The sequence below is a fragment of the Bubalus kerabau genome, chromosome 4, assembly GCF_029407905.1.
Source record: "Bubalus kerabau isolate K-KA32 ecotype Philippines breed swamp buffalo chromosome 4, PCC_UOA_SB_1v2, whole genome shotgun sequence".
In the NCBI taxonomy this organism is placed as follows: Eukaryota; Metazoa; Chordata; class Mammalia; order Artiodactyla; family Bovidae; genus Bubalus; species Bubalus kerabau.
In genome coordinates this window covers 33,615,913-33,641,596 of record NC_073627.1, presented here as the reverse complement: position 1 = coordinate 33,641,596, position 25,684 = coordinate 33,615,913, and the positions used below count along the sequence as shown (strand labels likewise).

Here is a 25,684-nt window from a genome sequence, read left to right as displayed (position 1 = left end):
GATCGAACCCAGTCTCTGGCATTGGCTGGCGGGTTCTTTATTGCTGAGCCACCAGGGATCTAGACACTCTATAAATTGAATTGATGCTATTGATTTCTTCCTAACACAGACTAAACGAGATAAGGAAGATAATTTTACAGCCCAGGACACTTTGGCAAAAATGATGGACAGCCTAAGGGAGACATTGGGAGAAAGAGGGGAAACTGGAAGCCGCAGAGCAGGTGGGATGCAGGCCTGGGAGGACGACACTGGGATGCCTGGCAGTGGCCAGGCTCTTACCTGGGCACCAGGCTGCCATGTTCTTATCACTGTCCCTCCAATGGGAAACTTGGGGGGGGGGGGGGGGTTGTTCGAGCTAATCTGGGAGCTCGAGCACCACTGAGGGTTTGTGAGTTCCAGTCAGCACACGGTGCATGCTGCACACACAGACAAGACGGGGAATGACCACCAAGTTTATTGAAAGTTAGCTTTGCACCTGTACAACAGAGACCACATGTGAGCCCACTGGCCTTTTGCTCCCCCTTCTGGAACAGAAAACCTGCTCTAGGACCACAGTTCTGAGGGCAGATCCAGTGAAACTCTTTCCAGAGAACATTCCTAAAATGGGGCCTCCAGGTGACACGTCTTTCCCGAGGGGTCCGGGAGGACAGACGAGTGGAAAGAGGAAGACTTCTCTTTCTCCTGACGCAGAAGCAAGAAAGTCAGCCCGCGTGAGATCCAACTCAGAGGCTGAGCTCTCCTCCTCGTCTAAAGCCGTGTTCTGGTCTCTGCTCTGCAGTCCATGGAAGACTGGGAGGGCAGGGATGCTTCCTAAGGGACGCAGTTCCTTGGGATGGAGCCAAGTCTTCTTGAACGGACCAGGGATCAGAACGGGGCTCAGCGAGCCCGGCTATGGGCGGGGCTTCTTTCCCAGGTGGGATCTCTGATGCTTGTCGAGGCTCGAGCTCCAGCTGAAGCTCTTGCCGCAGCGGGTGCACTTGTAGGGCTTCTCGCCTGTGTGCACCCTCTGGTGCCGGTTGAAGTTGGACCTCTGGATGAAGCTCTTCTCACACACGGGGCACTTGTAGGGCTTCTCACCCGTGTGGATTTTCTTGTGGTAGCGCAGCCCCGAGAAGTCGCTGAAGCCCTTCCCGCAGTAGTCGCACTTGCAGGGCTTCTCCCCCGTGTGGATCCGCTGGTGCTTCATGAAGCTGGAGCTCCGCAGGAAGGCCTTTTGGCAGGTGGGGCACTGGAAGTACGTCTCCCGGCTGTGAGTTCTTTGGTGGAAAACCAGCTGCGAGTTCCGGTAGAAGGTCTTGCCACACTCCCTGCAGGTGGGGAGTCTCTGGGCCATGGGGGCCCTTGGCTGCCCCCGCGGGGCGGCCTCTCTCTTCTCCTCAGGCCATGGTGCAGGTGAATCCCCGGGAAGCGGGGGCAGCAGGTGCGGGCCTGGCTGCTTCCTGGAATTCCTCTCCCGGGGGCAGAGCTGACCCCCTGTCCCTTCACCCCGCAGGTTCCCCTGGGCCTCTGAGAGGTCCTCTCCTTCTCCAAAGGGTCTTGGCTCATCCTCACTGAAGAGGCTGCTCAGGGGAGCCTGAGGGGGAGGCTCTCCTGATGCCGGAGGGTCCTGGGCCCTGTAGTTCTCCAAGTTCAGGTTCTCTTTGTCATTGTCCCCTCTGTCCCCTAGAATGAGAAAGAAGATGCAGAATAGCTCAGTCAGCGGTCCGCCCTGCTTGCCAACCTGTGTGTCAGAGAAAGGGTCAGCACAAGACATAACGACTTCTCTTTACCAAGAAGAAGGAAAATGCTGTCGGACCTGAGCACCCGGCACCCACTTCACGTGCGTCCGGCTGGGACTCAGCTCTGGAAAGGAGGAGAACGAGTGACAGTGGAGGATGGCTCCCAGAGGCCACAGCGGCCTCCTTGGAAACGCAGCACCCAGCTTCCGAAGCCCAGGAGAAACAAGTCTAATATAGGAGAGCACTACGCTAACGAGTATTGGTTTTTATCGGATTATATAAAAAGGATAAATATGATCATGAAAAAATAACTTGAAATGCATATGAAAGAAAACAAAATCAGCCTTAATCATAGCACCCAGAGGCAACTACTGTGAGTGTACATTTCCTTCCAGTCTTTGATTTAAACATGTATGTTGGGAAGATACCCTGTTGAGGGGCATGGCAACCCGCTCCAGTATTCTTGCCTGGAGAATCCTCATGGACAGAGGAGACTGGAGGGCTACAGTCCATGGGGTTGCACAGTCAGACACAACTGAAGGGACTTAGCATGCACGCATGCACGTACACGTGTATGTTTTTTGCTGACACGACCAGTACCATACTGTATAAATAGTTCTCTACCTGGCTCTGTAGCCTTTCAATGGTAAAGGGTGGTGTTTATCAATTTCACATGGGTCCTCCCTTCCACAAATCACCCCGAAGTTCGTGTCATGTCCCTGGAGCTGTGACGCTCAGAGAAGCTGCCATGTGGAAGTCTGCACCCTTGGTCTGAGCAAGCATCCAGCTTCATTGGTGCTTCACTAACTTCATTAACTCACAAAACAGTTACATTTTGTTTTTCTCATAACTTGGGGTTTGGTTATTACTACTCAGGGACCCATGTGGTAAAGATCTTTATGTGGGTGGTAGAATTTATCTTCAACTTTTATAAATGACTTTATTCCTGTAGATCTGAAGGAGCTGTCTGCCCTTCTCTCTGCTATGTCAGTGTCTTTGGAGCTGTTCGCTCTTCTCTCTCCTATGTCGGTGTCTTTCACATTATCGGCTAGAGACCCAGGAATCTGCTGGAGCGCCAGACCAGAGCTTGTTAATTCAGAGCTTTAGAACTTGTTCCTCTTGGAAGGCCAAGGTACTCTCTCTTGTCTTTGAAGAAGCCTTTATAGGTATCATTTTAAAGAGCTGAATAACGGCTCACCATGGAGATATGATAATAAACACAGTAGACTAAAACAAGATAATTTATTTAAGACTTCTCCTACTGTGGGAATCTAAGTTGTTTGTTTTATTTGGCTACTGTAAATAATGACATGAGAAGCTTTTTTCTTCACAAATTCTGCCCACATTTCTGATCAGTACCTTAAAGTTTCCTCAAAATACAACTACTGTGTCAACAGGCATGAATGGTGTTATTTAAGGCTGCTGACACCGACTGGCAGATCAACTTCCAGAACGACGGTGCCATCCTCAGGTCTAAGACGCTGGGCAGAGAGGAGGCAAGGTTTCAATGCCTATTGACTGTCTCACGAATCTGTTGCTCAGACTGGTGGGAAACAGCTTCTTGTTGGTATAAATGTTAATTCTTTAGTTATTAAAGGATCAATTTTTTTTTCACATTTATGAGTTACTTTTCATACTCCAAAACTGCTGTCCATTATTTTTAAACTGGGAAAGTCACTTTTCTCTTATCAACTTGCACTCACTCTTTCTATTTTAAGAAAAATAGTCACTTGCCTGTCATGTCCATGAAAAGTTTTTCACCAGTTTAGTCATTATTATTTTGTTTGGGGTTGTGTGCTCTGTGGCTCAGTCATGTCTGACTCTCTGCAACCCCATGGACTACAGCCTGCCAGGCTCCTCTGTCCATGGGATTTTCCAGGCAAGGATACTACATCGGGTTGCCATTTCCTCCTCCAGGGGATCTCTCTGACCCAGAGATCGAACCTGAGTCTCCTGTGTCTTCTGCACTGAAGGCGGATTCTTTACTGCTGAGCCATCAGGAGTGGGGAGAAGCCCCTTGTTTGGAGTTATTTTTATGTGCAGAAGTTGTGGTTTCTTTCTTTTTAAATATAGTCCAGTCTGTTAAGCATTTACCTAGTGATTTTTTTCCTGTCACTTTATACTTATAAAAATCATCCCCAGCTTGACATGAGTCAAATATTTACCCATTTTCTTCCCTATTACTATTATTTTATTTTCATATTTGATGTCTTTTCCATCTGCTTCCAACTTATTTTGGTAGACGACACACACAAAGTTGAAGCAGATTACTCTTCCCGGAGTGTTTCCTCCTGATTCTGCTCAGAGAAGAGTGACTCATCCTGTGGACTTGCGTTGCTTCTTCCTTCCTCAGTCCCTTACAGACCAGCGTCTGGTCCCCAGCCCCCTCTTCAGTTCCACCGGCTTGTATTCTATCAGCATGGCACTATGTGAATGAGTTTACCTTCCAGAAATGACGTACTCTAAATATTTACAAACCCAACACTGATGAAACACTCTTCTTTCAAACCTTTGTACTATTCTTGCAGTATTCTTCCTGATAAGTGCTTAAGAATCATTTTTCCAAATACAGCTGACTCTCGAACAATGTGGGGGTTGGGGCGACCACCCCAGTGCAGTGAAAATCCAAGTGTAACTTTACAGTCAGCCCTCTGTATCCAGGTTCTCCACTTATGACTTCAACCAAACGTGGACTGTGTACAAATTTATTGAAAAAACTCGTGAGAATAAGCACTCCCGCACAGTCCAAACCCTTACTATTCAAGGGCCAACTGTATGTGTATAATTCTCATCCTTTGAAATTGTGATTAGAGGTATGAGTGTAAGACTTTTTGAAGCTCACTTCCCTGCTGACCTACTTTTCCTATGAGCTGTTCTTCCATGTGGTCAAACAGAAGAGCATATCCACTCTCTCCTGGGGCTTGTGTCCCCTGCTCTGAGCCCAGGTTAGGCTTCCCTGGTGGCTCAGTGGAAAAGAATCCGCTTGCCACTGCAGGAGATGCAGGTTCCATCTCTGGGTTGGGAAGATCCCCTGGAGAAGGAAATGGCACCCCACTCCAGTGTTCTTACCTGGAGAATCCCATGGACAGAGGAGCCTGGCGAGCTGCAGCCCATGGGGTTGCAGAGTCAGACGCAACTTAGAGACTAAACAACCACCGAATCTAGGTCTGGCAGGCCGTTAATTCTGGTAACCTTTGGGGCCAGACCACTCCTTTCCTGTCTTGTTATTACTGTCTCGTCCCTGCACACCTGGACTCCTGTCAGTGGCCCCCAGGACTCTCCTCCTTGGGGGGTACCCTCCCAGCCTGTCCTGCAGGTGGCTGCTTCATAAGTCTCTCTCCCCATGGATCCTCTCTCAAGAACCTATGATGGTGTTTCTTTGCCTTATCAAGGCAGGCTGGCTTTATACCCTCTCCACAGTCTGGTTCAAGGTAACATCTAACAAGACTGTTGTTAGAAAATGAGATGAAAGGGTGTGCGTGTGTTTGTAGGTAGGTAGGTAGGTAGGTAGGTTTGACAGTCGATTTTATGTAACTGCAGTGTTTTTAAAAGAATTCAGAAGGCAAAGGGTGACTGCTGTTTTACAATAGATCAAGTTCATATTTCTTTGTACCAACCTTAAAATACATGATTGATACGAAGTATTTGTTGTTGCTGCTGTGTAATGAAACTTGGGGTGCATAGAAAGTAGCTGAAACACGTTTTTCTGCTTGGTGTCTTGTTTATTTTGTTTGGAGTTGGTGGGTTACCATTTACCATAACCAGAGTCAAAAAAAAAAAGGTCTAGTTACTCTGGACGTTCTCCTTAGGAAGGATAACAGTAATCTGTTAGAGGATCTTTTTTTTTTAATAATAGAACTCAATCCGTATCTGACTTGCTCTCAGCCTGTACAATCTGAATTCTCTGAGGAAGAAGCCATCACAACCGGTTGGAGTGAGGCAGCATATCAGATTCAGGGTCCTTCGTCCACAATTAAACACGTGCCAACAACCTGACAGCCAGAGACGGGAGACCCAACCTCAGTATTCAACCTGGACTGACCAGGTCATGGCTAGTTATGACTGATGTAACAGAAACCAAGTCCTAACCTCTCCCCCCACCACCTCCAATTTAATGACTGGGGGTCAGAAATGGCCCCCGTCCAGAAATGGACAGGTCACTCACCTATGCAGGTGGGTCTTGGGATCTTCTCGCTGGCTTGCAGGTGTGGCCCTGCCAGCTCTACCCCATACCCGGCTGGATCAGTCAGGTCAGGCCTGGCACTGGAAATGCCTGGAACAGAGAGGAGATCTGTGGGCCTGGATAAAAGGGGAGGACTGGGGACCAGGCTGTACTGTTCAAAGGAGGACCATGCATAGACAGGGAACTGAGAGGCTCTAGACACCACTGAGGAGCCTGTCTTGGAGGGACACAGGGAACCTCGAAGACACCAGTACCCCCGGGATGGCTGGATGATGGCAAAGGCCACAAAAAGAAGGCTCTGGGTGGGAGGGGTCAGACCACCTGGCAGGCTGGTGCGCGGGTCATGACTGGGACCCCACCCGTGGTTGGCTGGACACAGTCGGCCACAGCCGAGCCCTGTTGTAACTCAACTCCTGCAAGCTACGAAACAGTGAGAAGGTGACTAGATCTGCCGCTCACTGTCACCATCTAACTGAGGGCACCCCGGCACCCACTTCACAGAGGAGAGGAGCCACCGTGGGGCCAGGCGCACGCAGCGTGTTCAATACACGGGAGCTGACACTGTAGCCCGCCCCCTCCAACTCCCCAGCGCCCAGCTGTGTCTCCAAGGGTTTCCGTCACCCGGAGAGCGCTGAGCAGAGTGGCCAGTCAGTTACCCCTAGAGCACACAGGAGGTGCCCCTTCCACCAGGCTGACCCACCTGCACCTCCTGAGACCATCTTCCCGTAGGTCTCCAGCATGAGATCCCAGTACCGCTCCTTCTGGGTGGAATCCAGGTGCCTCCACTGCTCCTAGAGAAGAACACAAGGCCTGAGTCCAGGGGAGGGTCCCGAACCATCTCTCCCTGCCTGTGCAGGGTTGAAGAGAAAGGAATGGCCTTAGGGTCCTGGCCATCAGAAGGTCTGAGAAACCACAGGAGGTGGTTCCAGACAGAGTCAACAGGCCCAGCCTCTGTACTTCTTGCCATGGAGCAGAAACATGTAGGTTTTAGGTCCCGTGTTCTCTTTTAAGTTGCCTGTTTGGGGAAGCCCTTTCTCCACTCGGCTTGTGTTTAACTCTCAGTGCACATTGGAGAGATCTTTGGGCAGAAGAAGGAGCCTGAAATTCCCAAGACATCATTGATGTCTGGAAATTCAGGAGGGAAAGGAAAGAAGTTTTAAAATGTATTTCTGATTAGCAGATGTTAAGCTTAAAAAAAGAGAAGAAAAGGAGGAGTTAAATGTTTTCGGGTGGAAGAAACTGCAAAGGTGAAAAGTGACCTCTATATGTTTAACTATTGATCATAACATTTTAAATATGGACTTTAATTTAAAATTTTATAAAGTAGGAATTTTTTACTTTGTTGATCTTCTGTGAGTGAAGTTACCTTAACAACCGTCTGGAAATAACCAGCTTGAGCAAACCCTGCTGAATGCAGGAGTCTTTGGTCTTTCCGGTCAGAACACACAGACCCCCTCTTCAGCGCTGGCAGTAATACCTGCGAGGCAGCCTGGCCTCCCAGACACATGGGCACCAAAAGAGTAGCCACCAAGATGCCGAAGTCATCCACCAAAACCCTCCGGGGCAACAATCGACCCTTTCAAAGCCCAGAAAAGAGTCTCTGAACAGCGTACCTCCAACCTTAAAGCCACAGACTTACTCGAGGAACTGCCAGAAGCCAGCGGTGCTTGAATGAAACCCTTGACTTAAGAGACAAGACGCCAACTACAGCCCTCCCCTCCCTCTCATTTTCACAAGAGCAGAAAAAAATCTAACTTCCTACTCTGGGAAGTATGAGATTTGATGGGGAAATAATCTGGATTTCATGTGGAAACAGCACCACCTTGTGGGTTTGTGGGGCACTGCCACAACTGACTTGCACAGAGACGTGTGGACTGTGTTCCCCTCTGGAGGTCTGAACACACGGGAACGGGCGCCACGCATCCCCGAGTCCGGGAGGCTCTGTCTCTGACTCAGTCACACGTCTGACACGTGGACCTCACACCCTGCCACTGTTCTCGAGGTTCCCAAATCAGGGAAGAGATTAGAGGACGTGATTCCTTACATTTAAACATTCCCTTCAGATATAAAAGACTTTGTTGAACATCGAGGGCCTTCTGATAGAAACAGGTGTTGTTAGTTTAGGGAGGGGCACCGGGACTGGGTCGGGACGGTCCGTCAGGGCTGAGCTGCTGTTCATCAGGCATCAGCTATATATAGGGAATTTACTTATACACTCTATATATTTATACAGGGCTTCCCAGGTAGTGCACCGCGGTAAAGAATCCACCTGCCGATGCAGGAGACACAAGTTCGATCCCTGGGTTGGGAAGATCCCCTGGAGGAGGACATGGCAACCCACTCCAGAATTTTTGCCTGGAGAGTCCCATGGACAGAGGAGCCTCGCGGGCTACAGTGTATGGGGTCACAGAGTCAGACATGACTGAGAACACACCACATATTTATTTATATACATACATACATATATATACATACACACACACACACACACATATATGGTGCTGCTGGTGAGCATTAAGAATCTCTGGACCTTGAGCTATCCAGAACAGGTCATGGACAATGTCCGTATATAAGTACTACAGAGCTAACAGCTAACCCCACTAGCTGAAGTGTGTTAATATGTACACCTTTCACAGGGATACCCTGTATTTACTGCAAAAGCAACAAGAGGCCTCCAAGTCTGCTTGAGATCCTTGGCAGAATACCCAGTTCTTTCCCCCCAAGCAGCCTTCTGCCTAACAGTCTGGTTCCTGAGTACCCTGAAAGCAGGAAGAAGGGTACTCTTGAGTCACTGAAAAAGGTATATCCCCCTGCCCACTCCCCACCCCCTACCCCAAGTACAATGCAAAGCTGGGACTCTGGTTTCTAGATCTGTGGGCCTGGAGAGCTGAAGCTCAGACCTGGCTTCACACCACGTTCAACACACATAGCCTTCCTCACGTTCACTCTAAAGGACCCCACAAGAAGAATCCTGAGAAGAGGAGTTCTCTAGAAGTTTGGAACAATGCTTTGACTAAAGTCTACAGATGCTTGAAAAACTTCATTTTTATCAAATGCAACTTTTCGGAGTCACTCTCCACATAATCAAAATAGATCTGTTTCTGAGACTTCTGTTTGTGGCCAGGATGGAGTGAGAGGGGCTGGGTTTACCTTCCTGCTGAAACCCTGAGGGAAAGGTTCTGGGGTCGAGAAGCAGGGGACCCCACTCACCTGAGATGCTGTGTGGAGAAGGGAGGCTCCGAAGTCCTGGTCCCTGACAGGCATTTGCTCGGGCTGGGCAGGCAGCTGGGTGGCGGCCACTGCTGAAGGCAGAGACAGAAGACTGAGCATCCTGATGTCCTTCTCGACTGCTCACAGAGGGCACAGGGACAAACCTCCCCCCCCCCGAGAACCTGCACTTGTCCCACCATCCACAAGCTCAGACCCACATTTACCTCCCTAACCAACTCTGGCTCCTCCAACCTTCCCGACAGCTGCCCCCGACATCTCCTCCCACCTTCCTCAGACCCCAGATCCGAAAGGCCTGGCCCTGTCATAAAGTGGCTTACATTGCAGACTTTGAATCCCCCATCGTAGTTGATTCCTGTAGGTGTACCCTGCTTCCCACACGTCCAGACACACCCCAACTGGAGCGGCCTGTGGGGTCAGTTCCCTCTTGGCCTGCTGATCACAGTCCCCCGGTTTCTCCAGGAGGCAGCACACACACACCACCAGGAACCGCCCCTCACCTAGACCTTGCTCCATGTCAGACTCCTCTTTCACCACACAGCTCAGTGGCTCCCCGGGCCCGGGGGCTGTGTTCTGGAGCCCAGGCTTCTGAGGTTCTTCAGCAGGAGACCCTGCGTCCCCCGCTGGGCAGCTCGCGGGTTCCACCTTCTCTGAGAAGACTTCCTGTCCCAGAACTTGGATGCTGATCTAGAGACAACACAGTGCTGATTACTGAAAGACCCAGATTGAGGGTTTCTGAAAAACACAGAGCTACCCTTCCAGAACGCATCCTAAGGCAGGCCTTAGGGACATGGTGCAGGGAAAGAAAAGGCCAGCATTTATTTCTGTTCCAGCAGGAACTGGGCAGGGAAGCATCCTGAGGGCAGCTGGAGGATGAGGCCAGAGGGAGACCTGGGAGCCCTTCAGACAGGCCGCTGGGGCTGTGTTTCTACTGGACAGCCTTCACCAATTAAGACGCAGGCGTCTTTGGGACAACTCCCCAAACACTCCAAAGATGGGATGGGAGGGGAGACTTTATCTTCGATCCTTAATGGCCGAAAGGTGTAGTGTCACAGGGAGACCTAGGATCAGGTGTGGCGTGGGGATACACAGAGGAGGTATAATGAGAAAAACACTGAGGAGATATATTGAGTCTTCGTCCCAGGCTCCTGGCACAGAGCTCTGAAACCCCTGGGATGTCCTGAAGGACAGGAGTGCCAGGAGCCACTTTGTGGTTCAGACGAGCCCCTCCCAACCGTCCCTGAGTTGGATCATGATAGGATAACTCTTGGTGGCCCTGGATAGCTTCAGGATGGAGGCCCGTTGTCAGGGGAACTAACCTGGTGACTGGAGGGCCAGAACATTCAGCCCCACCCCTCAACCTCTAGGGCACAGAGAGGGGCTGGAGCTCTTCAACCACTAATGGCCAATGATCAATCTATCATGCCTGAGTAATGAGAATGCCATAGTAACTCCTAAACTGTGGGGTTCAGGGAGCTTCCAACCCGGTGAACACATACAAGGGTCAGGAGGATGGAGTGCCCAGAGGAGGGCATGGAAGCTCTGTGTATCCCCCATATCTTCTATTTGGCTGCTCCTCAATCATATCCTTTAGAACAAACTGGAAAATGGAAGCAAAGTGTTTCCCTGAGATCTGAGTCATCCTAGCAAGTTATCAAACCTGAGGAAGGGGCCATGGGAACCTCCCAATCTGTAGCCAGCTGGCCGGAAGTCTGAGTGACCCCTGCAGCTTGTGACCGGTGGCTGAAATGGGGGACGTCTTACAGGACCAGCCCTTATCCTCTGGGTTGAGAAAAGCAGACCGCTGCTATCACAACTGAACTCAATAGGAGGACACCTAGTTGAGATCAGAGACTCGGAGAATTGGTTGTTGGTGTGAAAAACCCCACATATTCAGTGCCAGAAAAAAAGATAACCGCCTGGGACTTCCCTGGTGGTTCTATGGTTAACCACTTCCCTGGTGGCTCCAAGGCAGGGGACACAGGTTCGACCCCTGGTCCAGAAAGATCCCACATGCTGTGGGGCAACAAAGCCTGTGCATCACAACTACTGAGCCCGCACGCCCTAGAGCCAATGCTCTGCAACAAGAGCAACCACCGCAACGAGAAGCCCATGCACTGCCACCAGAGTAGCCCCCGCCACGAGGGTAGCCCCCGCCACGAGAGTAGCCCCGCCACGAGGGTAGCCCCGCCATGAGAGTAGCCCCCGCCACTAGAGTAGCCCCTGCCACTAGAGTAGCCCCCGCCATGAGAGTAACCTCCACAACTAGAGTAACTCCGCAACTAGACAGTAGCTCCCACAACTAGAGAAAGCCTGCACGCAGCAACAAAGACCCAGCGCAACCAAAAGTAAATAAATGATTAAAAAAAAAAAAGACACGCCCCTGCTGAGACCCCAGAGGACCTGGTGCTTCCCTCACACATCACAGCACTCTCTGCTCACCCACTGCCACAGCCTCTGGGGGTCTCCCTTCAAGCTCTCCACGAGGGTCACGGCCTCCTCCCCACTGCCTGGACACTGCTTCCGCACCCACGTCTGGATCTCCCCAGGCAGAATGCTCAGGAACTGCTCCAGCATCAGCATCTCCAGGATCTGCTCCTTGGTGTGAACCTCTGGCTGCAGCCACTGGAAACAGAGCTTCCGAAGCTGTTGGAGGGTTTCATGGGGCCCGGACATCACCTGGTAAGGAAACTGCCTGAAGAGCTGGCGTGCGGTCTCGGGGCTGGAGGGCTCCCCTTGGGGGGTGGCATCTGGGCCAGGGAACAGGAGCTCCTTGGCCTTGGCTGGCGGTGGCAGCAGGACAGGAGCCTGCCCCAACTCCACGGGCATCGTCTGGCGTGGCAAGTCCTTTTAGGGGACGTGCTTCTGGGACGGAGCTGTCCCCAGGAGAGCCAGGTCTTCTCAGAGCCTCTCACAGGGACCCTGGAGGGGCAGCAAGAGCGACATTACATGGGCTAGGGCGATGCACTTTCACAAAAGAACAGAATTACCTGCCCTGCCTGAGAGGTGAGGGAGGGAGTCGTGGGTCTTCTGAAATCAATGGATGCACTATTTTACTTTGAAATATGGTCAACTTGAAGCTGCAAAGCAAACTACTAGAACCATTGCTAGACTGTCACCACAACTCTGACCATTTTTAGTGTTCTCTCTTGGTCTTCAAATGGCCAGACCAAGAAGAATGAAATGCACCACGTGAAGCGTGTTCACTAGGTTTCCAGGTAAACAGCTCTTCTCCACAACACTCCGATATCTGCACCCATAGGTCTGCAGACCAAAACAGAGAGCCGAACAGAAACACTGATGGCCTAGGATTAAAGACTGAGGTTGAAATGACTGCGTGTGTGCATGCATGCTGAGTTGTGTCTGACTCTTTGCAACCCCATGGACTGTACCCAACAAGGGTTCTCTGTCCATGGAATTTTCAGGCAAGACTACTGGAGTGGTTTGGGTTGCCATTTCCTTCTTCAGGGGATCTTCCTGACCCAAGGATCAAACCCATGTCTCCTGCATTGGCAGGTGGATTCTTTACCAGTGCGCCACCTGGAAGCCCAAGGTTGAAATGACTAGATGCTTCCAAAATAAATATGAAGTTGAAGAGAACTTTTTCCCCAAAAGGTGCAATGAAAGTTCTAAGTGACCTCTTTTGAGTGCCATGTTGACAACTGGGAATTTATGAAAAATCTGTCATACTAAAATTTTCAACCCTAAACTGAAAAAAGTCTTAGAATAAATACTGGCTACCACAAAAACATTCCTACAGACATGAAGCAAGTTTTATGGCGAGTGGTATCAAAATTCAGAAGGCAGGAACTAAGACAAGGAAAAGAGAATTAGGAAATGACGAAGTTAATATTAAGATGTTTCAAAAGGAGCATGCAATATTTCTAGATAGCTTTCTTGCATGTAATCCTAATATTGGATTATAGGGTCTATCTTAAAATACTATAAAGGAGCTTGAGGTCATCATTTCTCCATAACATGAACCACAACAACCAAAAAAACACCCAGTCACTTGGGTGCCAGGGTTAATCAGAGATCAGTACAACACTCTAGCTTTTGATGGCTGCTTTGTCCTTGAGGGGGCTTCCCTGATAGCTCAGTTGGTAAAGAATCTGCCTGAAATGCAGAAGATTCCTGGGAAGGAAGATCCCCTGGAGAAGGGATAGGCTACCCACTCCAGTATTCCTGGGCTTCCCTTGTGGTTCAGCTGGTAAAGAATCTGCCTGCAATGCAGGAGACCTGGGTTTGATCCCTGGGTTGGGAAGATCCCCTGGAGAAGGGAAAGGCTACCCACTAGTATTCTGGCCTGGAGAATTCCATGGACTGTATAGTCTATGGGGTCACAAAGAGTCGGACACGACTGAGCGACTTTCACTTTCAATTTTTTCACTTTTGTCCCTGAGGTGTAAGAGCAATGTCTTTATCCCCATGACGTCACCCAAACAGTTCACTCTATATCACAACATCATTTAAAAATAAAACAAGCGGGAGATTGCTTCAAGATGGTGGAGTAGAAGGCCACGTGCTCACCTCCTCCTGTGAGAGTGCCAAAATCATAGCTAACTGTTGAACAATCATTGACAGGACGACACTGGAAAAAAAGGTACCCCATGTCAAAAGACAAAGGAGAAGCCACAACAAGAGGGCAGAAGGGATGCAATCAAGAAAAAATCAAATCTCATACTTGCTGGATGGGCAACCCACAAACTGGAAAACAATTATACCACAGAGGTTCTCCCACTGTTGGGAAGGTTCTGAACCCCAAGTCAGGCTTCACAATCTGGGAATTTGGCAAAGAGACTAGGAACCCCCAGGGAATCAGATGTTGAAGGCCAGCAGGATTCGATTGCAGGACTTCCACAGGACTGGGGGAAATGAAGACTCCACTCTTGGATGGCACAAAATCTTATGTGTACCAAGACCCAGGGGAAAGGAACACTGACCCCACAAGAGACCGAACCAGACCTGCCTGCTAGTGTTGGACTGTCCCCTGCAGAGGTTCAGGTCAGCAGGGGCTCACCATAGGGACGGGGACACTGGCAGCAGCAGTCCTGGGAGGGGCACGTTGGCATGAGCCCTCTTGGTGTTTGCCAATAGCCCTACCATCAGTTCAGTTCAGTTGCTCAGTCATGTCTGACTCTTTGCGACCCCATGGACTGCAGCACATGCCAGGCTTCCCTGTCCATCACCAACTCCCAGAGCCTAGTCAAACTCATGACCATTGAGTCAGTGATGCCATCCAACCATCTCATCCTCTGTTGTCCCCTTCTCCTCCTGCCTTCAATTTTTCCCAGCATCAAGGTCTTTTCAAATGAATCAGTTCTTCACATCAGGCAGCCAAAGTATTGGAGTTTCAATTTCAACATCAGTCCTTCCAATGAATATTCAAGACTGATTTCCTTTAGGATGGACTGGTTGGATCTGCTTGCTGTCCAAGGGACTCTCAAGAGTCTTCTCCAGCACCACAGTTCAAAAGCATCAATTCTTCGGCGCTCAGCTTACTTTCTAGTCCAACTCTCACATCCATACATGACTACTGGAAAAACCATAGCTTTCACTAGATGGACCTTTGCTGGCAAAGGTCTCTGCTTTTTAATATGCTGTCTAGGCTGGTCTACCATAGAGCCTATAGATTCCAGGGCTGGGTAGCCTCAGGCCAAACAACTAACAGGGAGGGAGCATAGTCCCACCCATTAGCAGATAATTGGATTATAGTTTTACTGAGCAAGGCCCTGTCAGAGCAAGACCCAGTTTTTCCCCAGTTCCTCCCATCTGGAAGCTTACACACGCCTCTTAGCCTCATCTACCAGAGGGCAGAGAGCAGAAGCAAGAACAACTACATTCCTGCAGCCTCAAGAACAAAAAGCACAATCACAGAAAGTTAATCAAAATGAAAAGGCAGAGGATTATGTCACACATGAAGGAACAAGATAAAACCCCCAGAAAAACAACTAAATGAAGTGGAGATAGGCAACCTACCAGAAAAAGAATTCAGAATAATGATAGTGAGGATGATCCAGGATCTTAAAAAAAAAAAAAAAAAAGAATGGAGGCACAGATTAAGATGACATAAAAAGGTTTAACAAAGATTCAGAAGAACTAAACCAGAAAAAGAAAGCAAAATTTTTTTGAGGGGATAAAATAGAAAGGTAAGAAGATTATGTTTCTTGTGTCACCCCACTAACTGTCCTTTGTGCTTACAAAGAGACCCATGTATTGGGCTGGTCAAAGAGTTTATTTGGGTTTTTCCATAACATCTTACAGAAAAACCTGAACAAACTTTTAGCCTACCTGATATTTCATTCATATATTCATCCAGCACCCAGAGGGCTACAGCAACATGTGCTCAATAATTCAGGAATTCTATTTCCTTTCATGGCAGCCTACCCACTGTAAACAACAACAGTACTGGAGAAAGCCTAAGAGGCCACTATTTTCAGGCACTGGACAACAGGTAGGCAAGAAAGGAATCCCTGAGAGAAGAAAAGCTCATGAGGAGGGTACCATGGTCATCATAGCTGTCTGCAAAGGAATGATTTCCAAAGCCCAGTGCAGGAAGCTGGAGCTCAAGCAGAGACCAGGGGCTACTGAAGCGGCTAGAATCATAAAGAGCAGGGCAGTGGGGAGGAGGAAGCTGTGGCAATGGAGGCAGACAGTTGTGGAGGGAGGGGGGGGTTTCCTTGTGATGAATCTTGGCCAAGGGTTGGACTGAACTCAGCATGGTGGAACTATCCAAGGTTCAACAGGGAGCAGTTGCTACCATGTTAAAAGAGCAAATGAGGGATACAGAAGGCCAACCAATGAGAGACATTTACATTTCCGACCACAAAAGTAAAGAAACATTCAATGCATCCTGAGTTATCTGACAGGTCCTGTTAGGAGTAAGGACCATGCTTGAGAGTAAGACCTACCTACTCTAAACATGCCCCCCAAAACCTAAAAATACGCTTCAACAATATCCACCAAGGAGGCCCAGTCTGTTGGTCTATTCTGATCCAGTTAGAAGAATTTGAGGGAATTCCTTGGCAGTCCAGTGGTTAGGACTCCATGCTTTCACTGCCAACAGCCCAGGTTCAATTCCTGATCAGAGAACAAAGATCCCACAAGCCATGCAGAACAGCCATAGAATAAAAGAATTTGGGAGGCACCTTGGGTTTTTGAAAGATCTACCCTAAAACCAAGCTGGTTATTGTTCAGTCACTAAGTCATGTCCGACTCTTTGTGATCCCACAGACTATAGCATGCCAGGCTTTCCTGCCCTTCACTATCTCCTGGAATTTTCTCAAATTCATGTCCATTGAGTCGGTGATGTTATCTAGCCATCTCGTCCTCTGCTGCCCCCTTCTCCTTTTGCCTTTAATCTTTCCCAGCATCAGAGTCTTTTTCAATAAGACAGCTCTTCACATCAGTGGCCAAAGTATTGGAGCTTCAGCATTAATACTTCCAATGAATATTTAGGGTTGATTTTCTTTAGGACTGACTGGTTTGATCTCCTTGGAAAGGTATGGCAAACCTAGACAGAGTATTCAAAAGCAAAGACATCACTTTGCCAACAAAGGTCTATATAGTCAAAGCTATGGTTTTTCTAGTAGTCAGGTATGGATGTGAGAGTTGGACCATAAAGCCGAGCACTGAAGAATTGATGCTTTTGTGTTGTGGTGCTGGAGAAGACTCTTAAGAGTCCCTTGGATTGCAAGGAGATAAAAATCAAACTAACACAACCCAAAGGTGATCAGTCAGTAATTGAACTGCCTGCTAGAAGAAAAATCAACACTCTTCAGAAGATAACAGAATCCTTAGTGTCTACAATGTGCCATCCATAATATCCATGATACGATCCAAAATCAAGGGGAAAGAAGTCAAGAGAATCCAGGCCCTGATGGCCTCAGGACTTAAAAACAATATAATTTTAATGATAGAAGAGATAGTGACTTTCCACAGAGACTAGAAATCATAAAGAGAAACAAATGCAAATTCTAGAAAATGAACTGTCAACCCAGAATTCCACAGCCAACAAAAACACCTTTCAAAGAAAGAATTAAAATAAGACATATATCAGATAAAAAAAGCCATGAAAATTTTCCCCCAATGATGCATACTGCAAGAAATGCTAAAGGACATTTTTCCAGTTGAAGGAAAACTCACATCTACAGAGAGGAATAAAGTGAAGTCACTCAGTCGTGTCCAACTCTTTGCGACTCCATAGACTGTAGCCTACCAGGCTCCTCTGTCCATGGGATTTTCCAGGCAATAGTACTGGAGTGGATTGCCATTTCCTTCTCCAGGGAGTCTTCCCAACCCAGGGCTCGAACCCGGGTCTCCCACATTGTAGACAGACGCTTTACCATCTGAGCTACAGAGAAGAATGAAAATCTCCAAAAATGGTAAGCACGTGGTGAATAAATGTAAGATACTATGCTTCTATTGCTTCTAACTTCCTTAAAAGAAGCAACTGACTGTTAAGCCAAAAATAGCACTAGTATAAGTAGAACATAAGATAAGTAGAAGTGAAATATATAAATACAGCACAAAGAAGGGGGTAAATGGAATTAATCTGTTATTAGGTTATTACATTTATGAGGTGCTAATACAAAAACATAAAATTGAAAGGAAGAAGTAATGTCAGGTGAGGTGACAGATGGAAAACGTAAAGGTGTTAAGTGAGGGGTAGGAAATGAGAAATGTGAGTTATAAAGTGGAACAATATTAAAGCACACTCTGATAAGTTAACCTTTGATAATTTAAGGATGCATAATGCTAGCTGTAAAAGTATTATACAGAGAGGTATAGCTAAAAAACCAAGAGACAAACAATGAAAAGCAGTCAATAATATACAGGAAAGAATTAAGAGAAGAATAAAAAGCAGAAAGATCAAGTGGAAAAAAAGACAATATGACAGCCTAACACCCAACCAATCAATAATTACATTAAATGTAAATGGACGAAACACTAGAATTATAAGGTACAGACTGTCAGATTTTAAAAAAGCAAGACCCAACTATATGCAATCTACAAGAGACATTTTATATTTAAAGACACAGATAGTTTGGAAATAAAATGGAGGAGAAAAGACATTCCATGCAAACAGCAAGCACATGAAAGCTGGTATGGTTACATTAGCATCTAACCAAGAAACTTCATGACAAAGAGAAAAGGAGGGACATTTTATTACGATAACTGGGTTAAATCACCTAGAACACAAAGCACCCTAAAAGTGTAGGCACCTAATATCAGGTCTAAAGGGAAAACTCCTCAATCATCATTGGAGATTTTAACACTGTTCTCTCAGTAACTGATAGAAAAACAGACCAAAAAAAAAAATATATATATATATATATATGAGTAAGGAAATAGATATCTACTACTGTGGTCAAGAATCCCTTAGAAAAAATCGAGTAGCCATCATAGTCAACAAGAGTCCAAAATGCAGTACTTGGATGCAATCTCAAAAACAACAGAATGATCTCTGTTCGTTTCCAAGGCAAACCATTCAATATCACAGTAATCCAAGTCTATGCCCCAACCAGTGATGCTGAAGAAGCTAAAGATGAACGGTTCTATGAAGACCTACAAGCCCTTCTAGAACTAACATCCAAAAAAGATGTCCTTTTCATTATAGGGGACTTGAATGCAAAAGTAGGAAGGCAAGAGATATCTGGAGTAACAGGCAAATTTGGCTTTGGAGTACTGTATGAAGCAGGGAAAAGGCTAATGGAGTTTTGCCAAGAGAATGCACAGGTCATAGCAAACACCCTCTTCAAACAACACAAGAGAAGACTCTATACATGGACATCACCAGATAGTCAAATACCAAAATCAGATTGATTATATTCTTTGTGGCCAAAGATGGACAAGCTCTACACAGTCAGCAAAATCAAGACCGGGAGCTGATTGTGGCTCAGATCATGAACTCCTTATTGCCACATACAGACTTAAATTGAAGAAAGTAGGGAAAACCACTAGACCATTCAGGTATGACCTAAATCAAATCCCTTATGACTATATAGTAGAAGTGACAAATAGATTCAAGGGATTAGATCTGATAGAGTGCCTGAAGAACTATGGATGGAGGTTCATGACATTGTACAGGAGGCAGTGATCAAGACCATCCCCAAGAAAAAGAAATGCAAAAGGGCAAAATGGTTATCTGAGGAGGCCTTACAAAGAGCTGTGAAAAGAAGAGAAGCAAAAGGCAAAGGAGAAAAGGAAAGATATATCTATTTGAATGTAGAGATCCAAAGAATAGCACAGAGAGATAAGAAAGCCTTCCTCAGTGATCAGTGCAAAGAAATAGAGGAAAACAGCAGAATGGGAATGACTAGACATCTCTTCAAGAAAATTGGAGATACTAAGGGAACATTTCATGCAAAGATGGGCTTGATAAAAGACAGAAATGGTACGGACCTAACAGAAGCAGAAGATATTAAGAAGAGGTGGCAAGAATACACAGAAGAACTATACAAAAAAGATCTTCACGACCAAGATAATCACGATGGTGTGCTCACTCACCTAGAGCCAGACATCCTGGAATGCAAAGTCAAGTGGGCCTTAGGAAGCATCACGACGAACAAAGCTAGTTGAAGTGATGGAATTCCAGTTGAGCTATTTCAAATCCTGAAAGATGATGCTGTAAAAGTGCTGCACTCAATATGCCAGCAAGTTTGGAAAACTCAGTAATGGCCACAGGACTGGAAAAGGTCAGTTTTCATTCCAATCCAGAAGAAAGGCAATGCCAAAGAATGTTCAAACTACTGCACAATTGCACTCATCTCAAACGCTAGCAAAGTAATGCTCAAAATTCTCCAAGCCAGGCTTCAACAGTACATAAACCATGAACTTCCAGATGTTCAAGCTGGATTTAGAAAAGGCAGAGGAACCAGAGATCAAATTGCCAACATCCGTTGCATCATTGAAAAAGCAAGAGAGTTTCAGAAAAACACCTACTTCTGCTTTATTGACTATGCCAAAGCCTTTGACTATGTGGATCACAACAAGCTGTGGAAAATTCTGAAAGAGATGGGAATACCAGACCACCTGACCTGCCTCTTGAGAAATATGTATGCAGGTCAAGAAGCAACAGTTAAACCTGAACATGGAACAGACTGGTTCCAAATAGGAAAAGGAGTACGTCAAGGCTGTATATTGTCACCCTGCTTATTTAACTTATATGCAGAGTACATCATGAGAAATACTGGACTGGATGAAGCACAAGTTGGAATCAAGATTGCCGGGAGAAATATCAATAACCTCAGATATGCAGATGATACCACACTAGTGGCAGAAAGTGAAGAACTAAAGAGCCTCTTGATGAAAGTGAAAGAGGAGAGTGAAAAAGTTGGCTTAAAGCTCAACATTCAGAAAACGAAGATCATGGCATCTGGTCCCATCACTCATGGCAAATAGATGGGGAAACAATGGTAACAGTGACTGACAGACTTTATTTTGGGGGGCTCCAAATTTACTGTAGATAGTGACTGCAGGCATGAAATTAAAAGACACTTGCTCCTTGGAAGAAAAGTTATGACCAACCTAGACAGCATATTACAAAGTAGAGACATAACTTTGCCAACAAAGGTCCGTCTAGTGAAAGCTATGGTTTTTCCAGTAGTCATGTATGGATGTGAGAGTTAGACTAGAAAGAAAGCTAAGCACCAAAGAATTTGATGCTTTTGAACTGTGGTGTTGGAGAAGACTCTTGAGATTCCCTTGGATTGCAAGGAGATCCAACCAGTCCATCCTAAAGGAAATCAGTCCTGAATATTCATTGGAAGGACTGATGTTGAAATTGAAACTCCAATACTTTGGCCAGCTGATGTGAAGAACTGACTCATTTGAAAAGACCCTGATGCTGGGAAAGACTGAAGGCAGGAGGAGAAGGGGACGACAGAGGATGAGATGGTTGGATGGATGGCATCACCGACTCAATGTACATGAGTTTGAGTAAGCTCGGGGAGTTGGTGATGGACAGGGAGGCCTGGTGTGCTGCAGTCCATGAGGTTTCAAAGAGTTGGATGCGACTGAGCAACTGAACTGAACTGAAGGAAATAGAAAATCTAAACAACACTGTGACCCAAGTTGATACAACCGTCATTTAAAACAACAGCTGCAGAGTACACATTCATTTCAAATGCATAGGAAGCACTCATGAAAACAGAATATGTGTATAATTATGTTTCAAAACACTAGAATCTTAAAGTATAGATTCTCTGATCACAGAGTAATTAACTAGAAAACAATAAGATACCTAGAATATCCTAATATATGGAAATATTAAATAACCTACTGTCAAGAAAAAAACCAGATAGGAAATTAAAACATTTTTTTCATATTGACCGATAATGAAAACACAACATATTAAAATTTGTAGGAAATGGCTAAAGGCTGCTTAGGGGGAATTAAACAGCTTTAAGTAAATATGTTAGGTTGGGAACTAAGTGAATTGCAAAAGGCTTAATCTGCAGGGCTTAATGCAAAGCCAGAGGAGGAGATACTTTTACAGAAAGGATTAGAGTTAACTTTTCCAGGAATGTCTTTTATAAACAAATTATTATTAGTGGAAGTACTTTGTCTCATAATTAAACAACTGCTGAGTGAATTTTACTACTTAATTCAGACGCTGAGAAAAATAAACTAACCCTATTGAAAATAAATAAACATGTTAAAACTTTTAAATATATATGCATCCTTCACTAGCTAGATATGGCTCCTGAATTTCAAATAACAAGTAGCAAGATTTTAGATAGCAAGAGACTGATCTGTGGACTTATTCATATTTATTTAGTTCCTGAATTAGGATAGCAGTTTAGATAACACCTAGGGAAAGCGACTTTCAGGGAAAACTGTCTCATAAAATATTTAACTCTGATTTCAGCTATTATACTTTCACATAATGGTAGGGAAAATGCCTCAAGTATTCATAATTACTTTATGGGCTTCCCTGGTGTTTCACATGGTAAAGAATCCGCCTGCAATGTGGGAGACATAGGTTCGATCCCTAGGTTGGGAAGATTCCCTGGAGGAGGGCATGGCAACCCACTTCAGTATTCTTGCCTGGAGAATCCCCATGGACAGAGGAGCCTGGCCAGTTACAGTCCATGGGGTCACAAAGAGTCAGATACCACTGAGCAAGTTAAGCACAGCACACACATAAATGGCTCATAGGTTGGTACTGCAAATACTTCATGAGACTCTACTCCTGTTAGTTTTGAAAAAAAAAGTAAAGTTCTCCCAAATGTATAGTTGTTATTAAAGCTATAACAAATTAGAATGCACTTTTAAATGAACATCTAGGTACACAGATACTTATCCATTCACATATGAGCAGCCATTCGCAGAGCACAAAGATGGTCTCCTTAAACTTCAGTCAAGCTTCTGAGTCATCTTTTTGAGTAGGGCTGGCCCTTGGACTCTGTCCTTGGCCCTTCTAGTCTAGTTTAGCAAGAATCTTTCTGACTCCAGTTTAGGGAAAATCCCCTACTTTTGAAATTTGATCAAATTCAACATCCCTTGACCATCCTTGGTATCTGACCAAATTCCCTATGGCCCTGACCTGCCTTCAGCAAAGCCGGTCAAGTTAGTTTAGCCAGAATGACCCCCTTAAGCCGGACGTTTCCTCTTAGTAATTTTCCATCCACTGACCCCACCCCACCCCTTGACTATAAATCTCGACTTGTCCTTGTTGTATTCAATCTGTCCCTCTCACACCTCAAAACCCCATGGGAGTCTCCCTGAATACTGTCCACCTTATTGCTTTTAAGGAGTGTCTGAGTAACTTTTTTCTCTATCAAGTTCCATGTTAGGCACGGTTCCAGCAGATCCTCAGAAATGGGCTTCCCTGGAGGCTCAGCAGTAAAGAACATGTCTGCCAATAACGGACAACGCAGGTTCCATCACTGGGTGGGAGGAGATCCCCTGGAGAAGGAAATGGCAATACACCCCAAGTATTTTTGCCTGGAAAATTCCATGGACAGGGGATACTGGCAGGCTGCAGCCCATAGGGTCACGAAGAGTCGGACACGACTTAGCGATTAATCAACAACCCTCACAAATACCCAGCAAGGCGAGTATTACACTGTACAGGTCTGAAATCTCTGAGGCTCACCGAGGCGGCCAAATTCAAACCCAGGAAGCTCTAACCGCCTGTGCCTTTGGGAGGAGAGCGGCAAACCTTTGGTAACTTGAGTGGGGGAGGGGCGGAGCGGGCGGCCTTAGGAGCTGTCACAAACAGCTGGAGAGGAGGAGGAGCTACAGGCACTGTGGCCAGGGAGGGGATCCGGCCCTGCCAGGCGCCGGGCAGCGCTGCCCACTGCGCCCTCCACCCTCTGCCCACGACGCCGACCGCACCCAGGAGCCAGGCTGCGGGCATCAGCCCATTACGGGTTCCCTCTTCCCGAGGCTTACTTCCAGCCTTCTAGGGGAGGCAGGAGAGAGGCCCCTTCTCGTCCCAGGCCAGAGACGTGGCTGGAGAGTCCGGCGGGCCCCACAGGCTCAGGGGCGCTAGCCCGGTCGGGGTACCTTGCCTCCACTCACAGCCCCGCTGCCCCTCCCCCCACACTCGCGGCGTCCCGCGCGCGTCCAACGGCCGGACGCCGCTCCCGGAGGCCCGTCCGAGTCCGGCGCGCACGCGGGCAGCGCCATGCCCGGCCCCGTGCTGCAGCGTCCAGGCCACTCCAGCCTGCGTGCGCTCACCTCGGCCCGCGGCGCCGGCTTCGGGCGCACTTCCGGGAAACGGACGGCTGTAGGCGACTCTGGGTCCAACGTTGGGGGGCACCGGGGCGGGGCGGGGGCGGGGCTGATGCCCAGGCTCTGATTGGCTGTCCGGATAGCCCCGCCCCACTCGCGCCTCTGAGGCCGCTGTGCGTCACGCAGCGGGCGGGTCTCTCATTCATTTGAGCTCCGTGCGGTCGCTGAGTCCTCACCTGGACCTTTAGTGAACCCCAGGTCTGGATCGGGCACTGGGCCAAGCAGTGCGAGGGGTGCAGAGGTCGTTGTCGTGTCTTTCCCAAACCCTTCGGCCCCTAACCCGGCTCTTAACCGCAGTCTCTCCTCCTTGTTGTCCTCACCTCACTTAGAACTCCCAGGGGCGTTTGATTTGCCCTGACCTTTCTGTCAGGCTTCTCCAGCTTTCACTGACTCTGCGTTTCCTCGGCTCTCTTCTTCCACTGTCCCCCTTTCAGTGTTGCAGTTCTCTTCCCATCTCGTCTTGTCTGTCTGCCCCCGCCTCCCCACCCCACCCGCATTCTCACTCTTTCCAGATGATGTCTTCCTTGCCTCCTCCCTCCCCTTCTTCCCTTTCCACTTGACAATAATCTCCAAGTCCTAGGATTTTACCGCCTTGTTCATCTCTCCGACACCTTTCCCCTCTCCATCCTCTACCCCTACCTCCTTCCAAGTCATTTCTAACTAGGATAACAACTGTCCATTTCCAGGTCATCCTGCACTCTACCACTCAGTCATCCTGTGTGTTTTTTTAGGTCCCAGGGCCTGAGTGAAATCCACTGTGTGAAAACTACTATTTCAGCTTAACCCATGTGGGAGTTTCTGAAGTTGACTTGTATAACAATGCTGTTTTTTTACTTCCTGGGCAGAGCGTGGTAGCAATTTGTCAGAGATGTAGAGTGACACTTGCCTAGGGTGTTACTCCCAACGCCAAGGTGCTTTGCTTCTAAGAAAGTCAAGAGGTGAGCTGGTTTGGAAAGGGAGGATGATAGATTTCTATCATCAACATGTTAGTTTTTAGCTGATCAACATCCAAGAAACGTAACAGTAATTTGGAAGCTTTAGTTGGGTCACAGAGCCCTCTTGAATCTGATGGAAGGTATAAATCCGTCCCCAAGGAAAATATACATACATCTCTACACAGAAAATTTTGCACACAAATTCAGGGAGTTCACAGAACCCTGAAGTGCATTCTTGGAACTCATGAATTTCAGGTTGAAAACTCTTACTCTGGTAATTGGTTCTTGATAAGGAAGTGACACTTGGCAGTTTAATAATTTCTTTATAAACTGGCAACTTGCTCCTTGTGATATAGGATCTTCATTCCTGCCCAAAGTTTTGGCAGCTAACTAGGTCAGTTAGTTTGTTGAAGTATGAGTCAAGAAACAATTATTTATTATTATGCTTAAAATTATAGATTATCAATTGTGTATTGTAATGCTTCTCCTTAGACCACTGCCAAAAGCATCATCTTGGCAGTTTGTAAAAAATTGTATTTCCAGGCCCCACTTCTCAAGAGCATCTGATCAGAGAAGGCAATAAATCTGGCTTAACGTGCCCTCTTTATGAGTCTGATGTGTAGCCACATCTCAGAAACCCTGGTTTAGAATGGTGGTCACTACACTTTTTAGATCAAGCACTCTTCACCAGTAAAACTATTTTGAGGTTAGAGAGCCACTAGTTGTATGTGTATTTATTAGTAAGTAACATACATGTATTATTTTGCCTACATATTCTATATAATAAAACATGTGAATGTAACAGTTAAGAAAGACAGATATAAGAATGAAGAAGTAATATTTCAAAATATTTATTTTACTTATTGAATAAAGTTCCC

General features: G+C 46.9%; 1 protein-coding gene across 5 annotated transcripts; it reads right to left on the bottom strand.

Moving 5' to 3' along the window:
- Positions 1–436: 436 nt before the first annotated feature.
- ZNF18 (zinc finger protein 18) lies at positions 437–23,940 on the bottom strand. 5 transcript variants are annotated; one of them, XM_055576494.1, is made up of 7 exons: positions 23,818–23,940; positions 11,572–12,051; positions 9,630–9,816; positions 9,112–9,203; positions 6,602–6,692; positions 5,884–5,991; positions 437–1,662 (listed from the first exon to the last, which is right to left on the bottom strand). In XM_055576494.1, exons 2-7 carry the CDS (start codon positions 11,956–11,958, stop codon positions 890–892), a joined length of 1,638 nt encoding a protein of 545 aa, XP_055432469.1. In that variant the 5' UTR covers positions 11,959–12,051; positions 23,818–23,940; the 3' UTR covers positions 437–889. The 5 variants fall into 5 exon arrangements, with proteins under 5 accessions (XP_055432469.1, XP_055432473.1, XP_055432474.1 ...); XM_055576498.1 differs by having other exon boundaries at positions 9,112–9,200; XM_055576499.1 differs by having other exon boundaries at positions 11,809–12,051.
- Between the last annotated feature and the right edge of the window lie 1,744 nt (positions 23,941–25,684).